Genomic DNA, 12,160 nt, shown 5'->3' on the forward strand with positions numbered 1-12,160 from the left:
TGGATAGCCGAAGGCAAAACCGTTTAACAAATCATTCATAATTTGTGACCCTAAATAAAATGAGAAGTTATTAGACAAGACGTAGGAGAAAGTATATGAGGACTATACATAGTGCGTTAGTCTCTCAAAGATGTTTGTGATTCGGAATCAAATATTTAATTTTCATTCAGGTTGTAGCATAGCCGCATTTAAACAATTACCAATTGACATGGAAAGCAATACACATCTAAATGTTGTTAACTTGTTAGGCCATCTTTATTTTTTTTAAGATTATTTATTAGAGAGAGAGAGAGAGTGCACACACGAGTTGGGGGGAGGGGTAGAGGGAGAGGAAGAAGCAGACTCCCTGCTGAGCAGGGAGCCCGATGGGCTTGATCCCAGGACCCTGGGATCATGACCTGAGCTGAAGGCAGATGTTCAACCGACTGAGCCACCCAGGCACTCCTAGGCTGTGTTTAAATACATTCTCTACCTGTTCCGAATCATCAAGTGGAAATTACAAAAGTTTGAAGGCCCCCCCCCTTGTGACTTCACTTTAGCTATAACAGAATGAAATCCAACCCAGTGAGGATTGACATCTCATTTATTTCTAGCCCTCATTACCAACCCATCCTTGATACTGAGGGAACAGAAATTCTATTACCAGGTAGAGAAGCTACTCGGGGAAATTCGGGAGGCTTTTGGAGGGCCAGAGCCAAAGCAAAACGGCTGTCCCCAAACACAAAACCATAGGTGTGGTCCCATGGCAGTTGGAGGGCACAGTGGACCCAGACAGACCATTGTTTGTTTTAAGGTACTGAGCAGTTGGGAATAGACATAGCCAGAGGAGAGAAAGGTTGTTCCAGGAGTAATATAATTCACACTATTGCTGTCTATATGCCCGGCCTTAAATGACTCACTTAAGCTCTCTGAGCCTCAGTATCCGCATCTGTAAAATAGAGCGTTGGGCCATTCCTTGAAACCTCCATCCCATTTACTTTTACCTCACCTGGGGCTGTGCCATCTTCTGCCTTGTGTCCTATTTTATATATGGTGACAATAATCCTCCTCGATAGACCATAACCACTTGAGCAGCACATGATTCTCTTGCCTTCGTGCATCCCCAAATGCAGCAGTTGCAATGATACCTTGGATAAGGCAGCCTCTCAGTAGAGATGTGTTGCCTTGAATTGAATCGAACTAGAAGACAGCTGAGATTCCCCTCTCTGATAATCTCTGATGCTGTCTTTAAAGGAGGAGGGACTCCCTGGGGCTGAATGACTTCTAGCTGGGTGGGCTGCAATGTTGTGAAGTCAGTAAGCAAAGTTTGGAAGCATGGGGAGAAGTTGCCGTAGCTAGTGAATTACCCCAGAAGCCGCCTTGCATGGCCAGGTCTAGCTGTGCGCATAGGAGGTTTCCAACCATCTTCTGAACTCAGCAGGAGAGAAGGGGCAGGATGAATGGAGGGAAGAGAAATACAGCGGGGTGAACAAACCCTTCGAAAATGGGTAGCACCTAGAACTACGGGCATGTCAGATGCTGGGTGTTGCGCCGCCAGTTGACAAGATATTTCTTGATGATGGCGAAAATCTGGTTATATTTTCAGATATGGAACCTCCTAGAATCAAGTGCCCAAGTGTGAAGGAACGCATTGCTGAACCCAATAAACTGACAGTCCGTGTGTCCTGGGAGACCCCGGAGGGAAGAGACACAGCAGATGGCATCTTAACTGAGTAAGTACAACTTGGCAGTGTGGAGGATGTTGCTTCTTTTATGAGAGACACTTAACTAACCAGAGTGGGGAAGTGTATCTGTACGGGTCCATTTATGCTTTCAGAGCCAGTATGGTGCTCCTTCAACAGTTCCTCATTCAGGCTTTAGTTTTCTCCATCGTCACCTTCAGCACCTGACCTACTGTGTATTTCACTTCTGTCCTTGTGTCTTGCCTGTCTCCACTATAGCACATTTACTGCCAGACCCCGAATGCCCAGAACCATGCCGAGCACAGAGTTGCGACTCAGTAAATATTTGTCAAACGAAAGAAGGGAAGAAGAGAACATCAACCGGTTCACTCTGCCATAGAATCACCCCCATTGCATGCCCGGGGGGCTCCTACTGTAGCCCCTAGGCTTTACTAACCCATCACCTACCTCCCTGGGAAGCCTCTGTGTCTCCCAGTTGGAGCCAAAGGCTGCCTCCCTCGTGCTCTGTGAGTATGGTTTAGGGCAGAACTTTCCATCCCTTGTTTTTTTGGCAACCGCTTCTTTTAAAACTTGATTTTTAGTCTATTTTTTTAAACTTGTGACTACATTAGAAGGCACAGTCGGTTAAGTGTTCAACTCTTGGTTTTGGCTCAGGTTTTGATCTCAGGGTCATGGGATCGAGCCCACGTGCTCCGTGCTCAGCGCAGAGTCAGCTAAAGGCTCGCTCTGCCACCACTCCTCCCCCTGCTCTCTCTCCAAAGTAAATAGATAAATCTTTAAACTTGTGACTACATTAAACACTTACAGAAGAAGCTTATTAAGAGAAAGAAAAGGGTTCTTCTGCCTTCTTCCCTACCCCAGCCCCATTCCCCGGGACCAGCTGTGTGAATAGTTTGACATACATCTGGAATGCTTTTTTAAATGGCGTGATTCCCTGTGGGAAGGTTCTGCTACGTGTTGTTCTAATCTAGCACCTGGGCCCGTACCCCTGCAGCGATCTGCTTGGCTTTCATGTTCCCTAGAGGCCACTATTTCATGTCGGCATGTTCACATCTGTGCCTTCAAGTTCATGGCCCTGTCAGACCAACCCACTTGAGTGTGCACCTGCAGACAAAGGATACCTCTGACTTGCCACCTCTGAGCTACACAGCGGGGAAACCCTAGTTAGAATCCCGTCGGCCCAGGCTGTGCAAGAGGAAATATTTTAAGCAATTACGGGCAATAAGAGAACATCTTCTACTAGGAAGATGTTGAGTCTTTTGCCCCGAGCAAGACATTTTGTTCCTACATCCTGATCATTTCTCCCAGTATGCTAGTTCACTTAAATAATATTACTAGCTGTGTGTGCCTCCCTGTAACTCCTTAAAGGCAAAGTTTTGAGTATTAAGAAAATTATATATTTGCTGTCATATCCACGTGTTACAAACCCCTAAGGAGAAATTTTAGGCAATTGCGATTAAAAAGTAAGTCACAGTTGATATAAACAGGGATTGGGTTTTATTTATCTTGGAACTTTCAGGCCTAGCACAATGCCTGGCCCCGTCCCAGTTGCTATTGAAATCCTGTATAATAAACACAAGGTATCGGGTCACCAGATGACTGTGTTTGTCTAGCAAGGATATAGACCTTGGCATTTTTGTGGGTCGCCTGTGTGTTATGGTTAGAAACGTGACCGTTTCAAAGAGCACCTTAGTAGCCTCCAGCCTTCCGTTCCAAGCAGCTGTCTGCTTCTAGACTTCTACAGCCCGAACCAGCAGAGGCTTGGAGCAGGATGCTGCGGGGAGCACACTCCAGACAGAATGAGGAATTCCAAGAAGGCTGTCTTGTCGCCTTTTCAGCTCTCACTTGGGCTCCTTGCTTCTCCGGCATGTCTCTCGTACAAGCTACTGTTCTATGGTCCCCTTCTGAGAGGGAAGGTTCTAGAGAGCAAGTGCTTCTCCGAGGCAAGTGCTTTCTGGGAGCTCCCTTAGTTACTCCTGATGACTGTTATTTGCAGGTCACAGATGAAACAGAGTCTCCAAGAGGTCAGCAGCCACTCATATTTGAAGCCTGATTCCTCTCAGGGTTATCTGCATTTGAATTGTGCCTCAGTTGATACCTTATAAACACACACCCTGTCCACCTCTGTGGAAGGCTCTCTTCAGTGGTCACAGTGGTAATTTCACATGCTCATTCTTAGCAAATATTCTCATCATTGCTAAGAACTGTAGAGAGAAGGCAAATTAAGTATCTGTTGGAAAACCAACCCACCAACCTGGCATTCGATCATGCTGTACCTATTGGTGTTCTCATCAGACAGCCAAGAAGAAAGATGCTAGAGTCACCCTAGCCTTGTGATCTTAGGCAAGTTCCATAACCTTTTGGTGCCTCAGTTTCTTCATCTGTGAAATAGAAATAATAATTCCTATCTCATGGGGTTTTGGGGAGGATTAAATAAACCAGTATGTGTAAAATACCTAGAACCGTGCCTAAAATATGTTTATAACATTTATGTACGTGCAGAGCACTAGTATTGTTATTATTATTACCACCACCACCACCACCACTACCACTACCACATTAGGATAATCAAGGAATCACAATAAACTTGCTCAGGAAAGATCTCTACACTGGGCCAGATAGGAAAAAACCAGAGACAACTCTAGCACCCCCTGTAGGCCCAAATTGCCAATGACCGCTTGGACTATACTCTCAAACGGTTTTCCTCACAAAAAATTTCGCTTATCCTCCCCAAAATGAGGCAGTTTAAAGTTCCCCGTGGAACAAAGGTGGGATGGGAAGAAGACTTGGGGACCTGGGTTCTCAGCCTCCCCCATCCTCTGTTCCACCCTCCAGTGAGAAAAATGGATCCAAACTTCCCAGGAATTGGGGACTTCCATGTTCTGGTCTCAAACTGCCCTTACAAAGCGGAATAAAGCTCAGGAAATGCTGTTCTTGAAGAAATCTTTGTTCTAGTCACACTGGCCTAATGGCTGCCCCTCAGTATCTCCACATCCAGTGCAGAGTGCCCATAATGACTGTCTTTGATCATTAGGCCCACAATGACCTAATTGTTGTTAGGCCTTTAATGATCATCTTTGGTGTTCCTGTTTTTTTCTCCCCCCTTGAAGTGTTATTCTAAAAGGCCTCCCCCCAGGCTCGAATTTTCCAGAAGGAGACCACAAGATCCAGTACACAGTCTATGACAGAGCTGAGAACAAGGGCATTTGCAAATTTCGAGTTAAAGTACGAGGTAAGAATACTGCTTATTGGCTTTTTCCTCTCTTTACAAGAGCAAAGGGAAGTCGGCCCTCAAGCAGGAACCCTTTGTGAGTGCCCACTGCCATGGGGATACTTGCCAGCTTTGGATTAGCCTCTGATGATGAGCCGAGGGAAAGGGTGCCATCTTAACACCTGAATTTCACAATACAAATCCGGATGAGGTTCAGTGCTGGCAGATTATTTAAGAGGCCTGAGAGAGCAGTAAGCTAGTCTCGCATGAGCCCACAGCGGGGGAATATTATTTTGATACCATTTTCATCCCTGGGCTTGGGTGACCAGCGAAAGCCTGTAAGTCCTTCTATAAAGGAGGTTAAGAGCCCCCTAGCTTGGGCCACCAGAAGCCCATGTTGTCGTTGTTCCAGAACCTTTATTCTCCCTGAAAAAAATACCTGGCAGATTTATTTTATGCCTCATGGTTTGGGCAGCTAATGACTAACCCTCTGTTCTTTATTCTTCTGGGCTCAACCTCCTCATCTGTAACTCGGGGGACTAAACCGCCTGATCTCAGTGGGCTCATTGGTATGAAAGGTGACCATTCCAAGGCCCACGCACTGGCCGGAGAGTCCTCCCCGCCCCCTCACTCGTTCACAGGCGTGACCGCCAAGCTGCCGCCTTCCCTGGTTACTCCTCTGGCCTTGTGTCCCTGCAGTTCGACGCTGTGGCAAACTCAACGCCCCGGAGAACGGTTACATGAAGTGCTCCAGTGACGGTGATAATTACGGGGCCACCTGTGAGTTCTCCTGCATCGGTGGCTATGAGCTACAGGGCAGCCCTGCCCGAGTCTGTCAGTCCAACCTGGCTTGGTCTGGCACGGAGCCGTCCTGCGCAGGTATGAGTGCAGCCCTCTCTGCAGCCAGCAGCAGAACCTGAACACCCCTGGGTTGTGGATTCCAGTAGAGGGAGGGAGGGTTTCACTCTATACACTTTGAGAGGTTCGGGGTCAGCCCTCTTCATCGGATGGGTGCAAATGGTCCTCGAATTTCTAGGGCAGCTCCTCTCATCCACCCTCCTCCTTGGCCTCTGCCCATCTTTGCATTTCTCTTTCGTGTCCTCTAAGGAAGAAGCTGGAGGTGGGAACCCAGGGCCCGTGATTCGAGACTCTGTAAGTCAGCAGGCTCTGCTCTAGGTACCCTTGTTCTTCCCCTCTACAAATGAAAGGGTCTTTTTTTTTTTTTTTTTTTTTTGCAAAGCCAGGGCACTACTGCATATGGACAATATAATGCGTGCTTGGCAGCCCTGGCTTGAAAGTCACACAGACCTTGGGCATTCGGAATTTTTCCTCCTAATGTCAAATGAGGAAGATAATACCTTACCTACTACTTGAGTTGTTGTAAGGATTAAATGAGGCTATATCCACTGAACAGTGGGATAGAGCAGTGCCTGGCCTGGGGCAGGTGCTCAGCGCACATCAACTCTTATTACCAAGGTACACAAATTGGGCTGAGTGTAGTGATAATGGTGTGAAATGTGGACTAGTCAGAAAATTCTGGTCATATCTTTTATTTATATACTCCACTTCCCCCCCCTCTTTTCGGGGTACTTTCTCATCTTTATGCTTTCTCTTTAACCCCAGCCCTTCAGAGTTGGGCAAGAGAGAGAGAGAGAGAGAGAGAGAGAGAGAGAGAGAGAGACACACACACACACACACACACACACACACACACACACACACACACACACACACACACACACACACGTGTAGACCATCAGCTAAATGCCCACGGTTCTTCACTTTCGTACATTAAAGTAGGAAGAACATACCTCTTTCCTTCCCTCTCTTCCTGAGGCAGGGAAAGTAATGCCAGCCCCCCAAAGATGTTCACATCCTAATCCCTAGAACCCGTGAATGGATTACCTGACATGGCAAAAGGGACTTTGCAGAGGTAATTAAGTTAAGGATTTTGAGATGTGGAGGGTAGCTTGGATTCTCCAGGTGGGCCCAGTGTAATCACAAGGGTCCTTATAAGAGGGAGGCAGAGGGAAGAGAGAGGTGATGTTGTCATGCTGCTGACTTTCAAGATGCAAGAAAGGCCCCATACCAGTAGACGAAGGTGACCTCTAGATGCTGGAAAAGGCAAGGAAATAGATTCTTCCCTAGGGCCTCGGTGGGGGGAGCAACATTTTGACTTCAGCCCAGTGAAACCCATTCGAAACTTCTGACTGCCAGAGGTGTAGGAGAATTTGTGCATGTTAAGCTCCTAAATTTATGGTGATCTGTGAGAGCAGCAAGAGGAAACCAATACACTTCCCTATTCCCCAACCCAGTGCTTCTTGGGACCATCTCCCGAATGAGCCACTTATAACTGGAGCACCTGGGTGGCTCAGTGGGTTCAGTGGCCTGGTATTGACTTCGGCTCAGGTCATGATCTCAGGGTCGTGGGACCGAGCCCCGCCTTGGGCTCTGTGCTCAGCGCAGAGTCTGCCTGAGATTTTCTCTCTCTCCCCCCACCTCTCCCTCTGCCTCTCCCCCGACTCGCACGAGCGTCTGCTCGCTCTCAGAATCTTAAAAAAAAACAAAACAGAAAAACAAAAAAAAACCACAACTGAAACTTTGTCTCGGGGTTTACTTCTTCCGTGTTCGCGTATGGTCTGCGTGTCCTCCCAGGCTATGTTGAGCCAGAACCAGTAGACGGTTTCTCACCCATCTGGCCCTTTCTAATTCCAGCCATGAATGTCAATGTGGGCGTCAGAACAGCAGCTGCACTTCTGGATCAGTTTTATGAGAAAAGGAGACTCCTCATTGTGTCCACCCCCACAGCCCGGAACCTTCTCTACAGGCTGCAGTTGGGAATGCTGCAGGTGAGTCCTTCCAGCCTGGCCCAGGTTGTGGGGAGACCTCTAACACGAAGGGCCCGGTGATTTCATTAAAGGCGAAGGCCAGATTCAGTGCCTCATCTATTTTCTGGAAACTCCGGGAACTGGCACTTCAGAGATATACCACCGTTCATCTCTGGCTCTGGGGCATAACCTGATTAACATCGACTCCCCAGAGCTAACCCATTTGTTTTCCAACTACTAGGGTTTCTTTGTCTTTACCAGTAAGCCCAGTGGGCCTGCTGCCCAGGCCCAGCCAAAGAGTAGTTGTTTTGTTTGACCTGTCCAGGATACGCCTATGCTGGAGGCCCTCATTCCGTTGTTTGCCCAAGAAGCTGGCTCAGGGGATGAGGGGAGTCCAGGAGCCTTCAGGCCCCAGATTCTGCCCCAGGGAGCTTCCCCCGCCTCCCTAGAGCTCCTCCAAGAGTGATGGCTGTCTTTAAGAACAGTGGTTCTCAAAGTGTGGTCTGTGGACCAGCAGCATCAACATCACCCGGGAGCTTGTTAGAAATGCAATTCTCCCCCATCCCAGACCTACGGGGTCTAATCTACGTTGTTTTTTTTTTTTTTAAAGATTTTATTTATTTATTTGAGAGAGAGAATGAGATAGAGAGAGAGAGAGAGCACGAGAGGGAAGAGGGTCAGAGGGAGAAGCAGACTCCCCGCTGAGCAGGGAGCCCGATGCGGGACTCGATCCTGGGACTCCAGGATCATGACCTGAGCCGAAGGCAGTCGCTTAACCAACTGAGCCACCCAGGCGCCCATCTAATCTACGTTTTAACAAGACCTCCAGGTGATTCCCGAGCAACTGAAAGTTTGCGACACACTTCCCTAGGAAATGTGCCCTTCTCAGCTATATAAACTTTATAGCTACAAAATGAGGCAGCCAGAGTCTTCTGGGGGGAAAAAAATTAGAAACAGAAAAGGATCAAACTAGAACTTGCTAGATTTTGTCCAGAAGCCGGCTTGCAGTAAGAGTGGCCAACCATGACTGAATGTGAAAGAGGTAGGATGTTATGCCGGGTCATGGACACGGTGCTGCACACTTTTTTGAAAAGACCTTTCTTCTACAGTGAATAAAAATAAGACTAAGCCTTCAAAACAATCTTGGTTGAGGGGCGCCTGGTTGGCTCAGTCGGTTGAGCGTCTGAGTCTTGATTTCAGCTCAGGTCCTGATCTCAGGGTCGTGAGATCGAGCCCCACATTGAGCCCCGAGTTGGGCTCAGTGCAGAGTCTGCTTGGGATTCTCTTCCTCTTCTTCTGCCCCTTCCCCTGCTCATGCACTCTCTCTCTCTCTTTCTCTCTCTGAATAAAATCTTTTAAAAAAATAAAACCATCTTGGTTTAATAAAGTTTACAGTTTTACTTCTCGTTTCAGCATTTATACAATGAATAATGAGGAGTCTTTCTTCCTTCTCCCCGTGTACTGGAAAGGCTCCCGTAAACTCGGAAGATCCATGCAAAGTTTCGTAGACTCCTTTGATGGGAACTCAGTTCATTACATCTTTACTCCCAATCCCTGCCGCCTTCCTTGCCTCCCTCAGACTTGTTCTTCAGGTGTCACAAGGCTGTATGACTCGACTGTGTGGGAAATTGGCCTCCCACTTCCTGATATTTTTTTTTCTTAATTTTGTAGAAAAATGAATAAGCCAGGCAACTTGCTTTTCCTCTGTTGGCAAACCACAGCTTTTGTAAGTGAAATTTGATTGGAACACGGCCTCACTCATTCATTTGCATGCAGTCCCTGGCTGCTTTGCCCTCCGGTGGTACAGTTGAATAGTTAAGACGGAGACCATCCAGCCCTGGGAAGCCTAAAATATTTACTACCTGGCCCCTTACCAAAAAATGTTTGCTGTCCCCTGCCCTAGTCTATCGCATCCTTTCGGGTACTTGCTAAGTTACTAATTAAATCATGGTGATGTCGGCAGGCATTTCCTCTCAGGCATCCAGGAACCGGTTAGAACAAAGATGAGGACCCACATGTTAGTCCTTGGAGCCAGGGGGCCTTGGTGTGGAGAGGCCTAGTGTCGCTGGTCTGGAATGTGCATATGATGGCTTCCTCTGGTCATTCTGACCTGGTCCTTCCTTAGATGTCGTCTGTTTGAAAGAAGTCATTAACTCCTTGTCCCTTACCAGGAGGACCTACACTGTTTGCATTATAAGGCATGTGTAAAGTGGGGATGCAAAAGTAGAATCAGGAAAAGGAGCAAAAAGCAGATTTTTATGGACTCCTTCGGTTTGCCTATCTCAGTTGGAGAAGATATTTGGTATCCAGGTGTTTATATGTGACCCTCCACAACATATTCACTTTGGCATTTTAACCAGAGCCTTTGAGGAAAGGTTTGATTGACATAGGTGATTCAGTTAGAATAATAAAAATATGTATTTCTATCCTTACCAATTCCATCACCTTATGGAGGGATGCTTCAGTGGAACTGTAGTAAAATACTTGGTGTTATAGTAACTCAGGAGTTTAAATTTTCTTTCCTCATTTAGCCAGATTCATCTTATGTTACTTTCCTATTACCAGTTACCATCGCTGTTCCTGATGTGACCTCCTGGCATCTGGTTGAGGGGACCACATTCCCAAGGCTCTTGCCAAGGGCTCACTCACAGGGCTGGCATTTTCTTTTTTCTCTCTCTTTAAATTGAGGTATCATTGGGGCGCCTGGGTGGCTCAGTCAGTTAGGCATCTGACTCTTGGTTTCGGCTCTGGGGTCATGATCTCAGGGTTCTGAGATCGAGCCCCACATTGGGCTCCACACAGCGCAGGGTCTGTTTGAGATTCTCTTCCTCTCTCTCTGCTCCTCCCTTGCTCGCTATCTCTAAAATAAATCTTTAAAAGAAAAAAATAAATTGAGGTATCATTAACCTGTAACATTAGTTTTTGTTGTACAACATCATGAGTCAATATTTATATTACAAGATGATCCTCAGAATATTCCAGTTAACATCAGTCTGTCACCAAACCTAGATACAAATTTTTATGAGAACTTTCAAGATCCACTCTCCTAGCTACATTCAAATAGGCAATACAATATCATTAACCGTAGTCACCATGCCGTACATGACATGCTCAGGACTTTTTATTTTATAACTTGAAGCTTGTACCTTTTGGCCCCCTTCACCCACTTTGCCCATCTTCCCACCCCTGCCTCATGAAAACACCAGTCTGTTTGCTATATCCATGAGATCACTTTTTGGTTTTTTTTGTCGTCTTTTTTAGTTTTTGTAGACTCCACATAGAAGTAAGAGCATATATGATCCTTGTTTTTCTGTCTGATTTATTTTACTAAGCATAATGACCTCAAGGACCATCCATGCTGGTTGAAATGGGAAGATCTCAGTCTTTTCTATGACTCAGTAATATTCCATTGTGTACATATACCACATTTTCTTTATCCATTCATCCATCGATGGAAAATTAGGCTGTTTCCAGGTCTTGGATACTGTAAATAATGCTGCGGTGAACATGGAGGTGTAGATATCTTTTGATAGTGTTTTGTTTTCTTCAGATAAATACCCAGAAGTGGAATTGATGGATCAGATGGTAGTTCTATTCTTAGCTTTTTGAGGAACCTCCATACTGTTTATCACAGCAGCCGCACCACGTTCCCACCAACAGTGCACAAGCGTTCCCTTTCCTCCACATCCTCGCCAGCACTTGTTGTTTCTTGTGTTATTGATTTTCGCCATTCTTACAGGTGTGAGGTGATATCTCATTTGTGGTTTTGATTTGCATTTCCCTGAAGATGAGGGATGTTGAGCATCTCTTCACGTAGCTGTTGGCCCTCTGGATGTCTTCCTTGGAAAAATGTCTGTTCATGTCTTCTGCCCATTTTTTAATTGGATGGTTTCTTGTTTTGCTATTGAGTTGTATGAGCTCTTTATATATTTTGAGTATTAACCCCAGTCAGACGATTTGTAAATATCTTATCTCCCTCAGTAGGTTACATGTTGATTTTGTTGATGGATTCTTTTGCCTTGCAGAGCTTTTTAGTTTGATGTACTCTCACTTGTTTATTTTTTTGTTTCCTTTTTAAAAATTTTACTTGTAGTGTAATTAATATATGGTGTTGTATTAGTTTTACGTGTACAATATAGTGATCTAACAATTAAATACATTACTCAGTGCTCATCACACCAAATGCACTCCTTAATCCCCATCAACTATTTCACCTGTTCCCCCCCCCACACCTCTCCCCTGGTAACCATCAGTTCTCTATAGTTAAGAGTCTGTTTCCTGGTTTGTCTCTTTTTTTTCTTTGCTTTGGTTCTTAAATTCCACATATAAGTGAAATCATATGGTATTTGTCACTCTCTGACTTATTTCACCTAGAGGATTATAACCACTAGATCCATCCATGTTGTTGCAGATGGCAAGATTTCATTCTTTTTTATGGC

General features: G+C 45.9%; 1 protein-coding gene across 1 annotated transcript in view; it reads left to right on the forward strand.

The window, feature by feature from the left end:
- Nucleotides 1–12,160, forward strand: part of SRPX (sushi repeat containing protein X-linked) — a 118,547-nt gene that overhangs the window by 63,756 nt on the left and 42,631 nt on the right. The window contains exons 5-8 of the mRNA XM_028113502.2: nucleotides 1,586–1,712; nucleotides 4,793–4,914; nucleotides 5,593–5,772; nucleotides 7,609–7,742. Of these exons, the coding sequence (XP_027969303.1) occupies nucleotides 1,586–1,712; nucleotides 4,793–4,914; nucleotides 5,593–5,772; nucleotides 7,609–7,742 (563 nt within the window). The remainder of the gene's footprint in view (nucleotides 1–1,585; nucleotides 1,713–4,792; nucleotides 4,915–5,592; nucleotides 5,773–7,608; nucleotides 7,743–12,160) is intronic.

The sequence above is a fragment of the Eumetopias jubatus genome, unplaced genomic scaffold, assembly GCF_037043125.1.
Source record: "Eumetopias jubatus isolate StellerSeaLion01/CBP00866 unplaced genomic scaffold, mEumJub1_p1.0 scaffold_11, whole genome shotgun sequence".
NCBI lineage: Eukaryota > Metazoa > Chordata > Mammalia > Carnivora > Otariidae > Eumetopias > Eumetopias jubatus.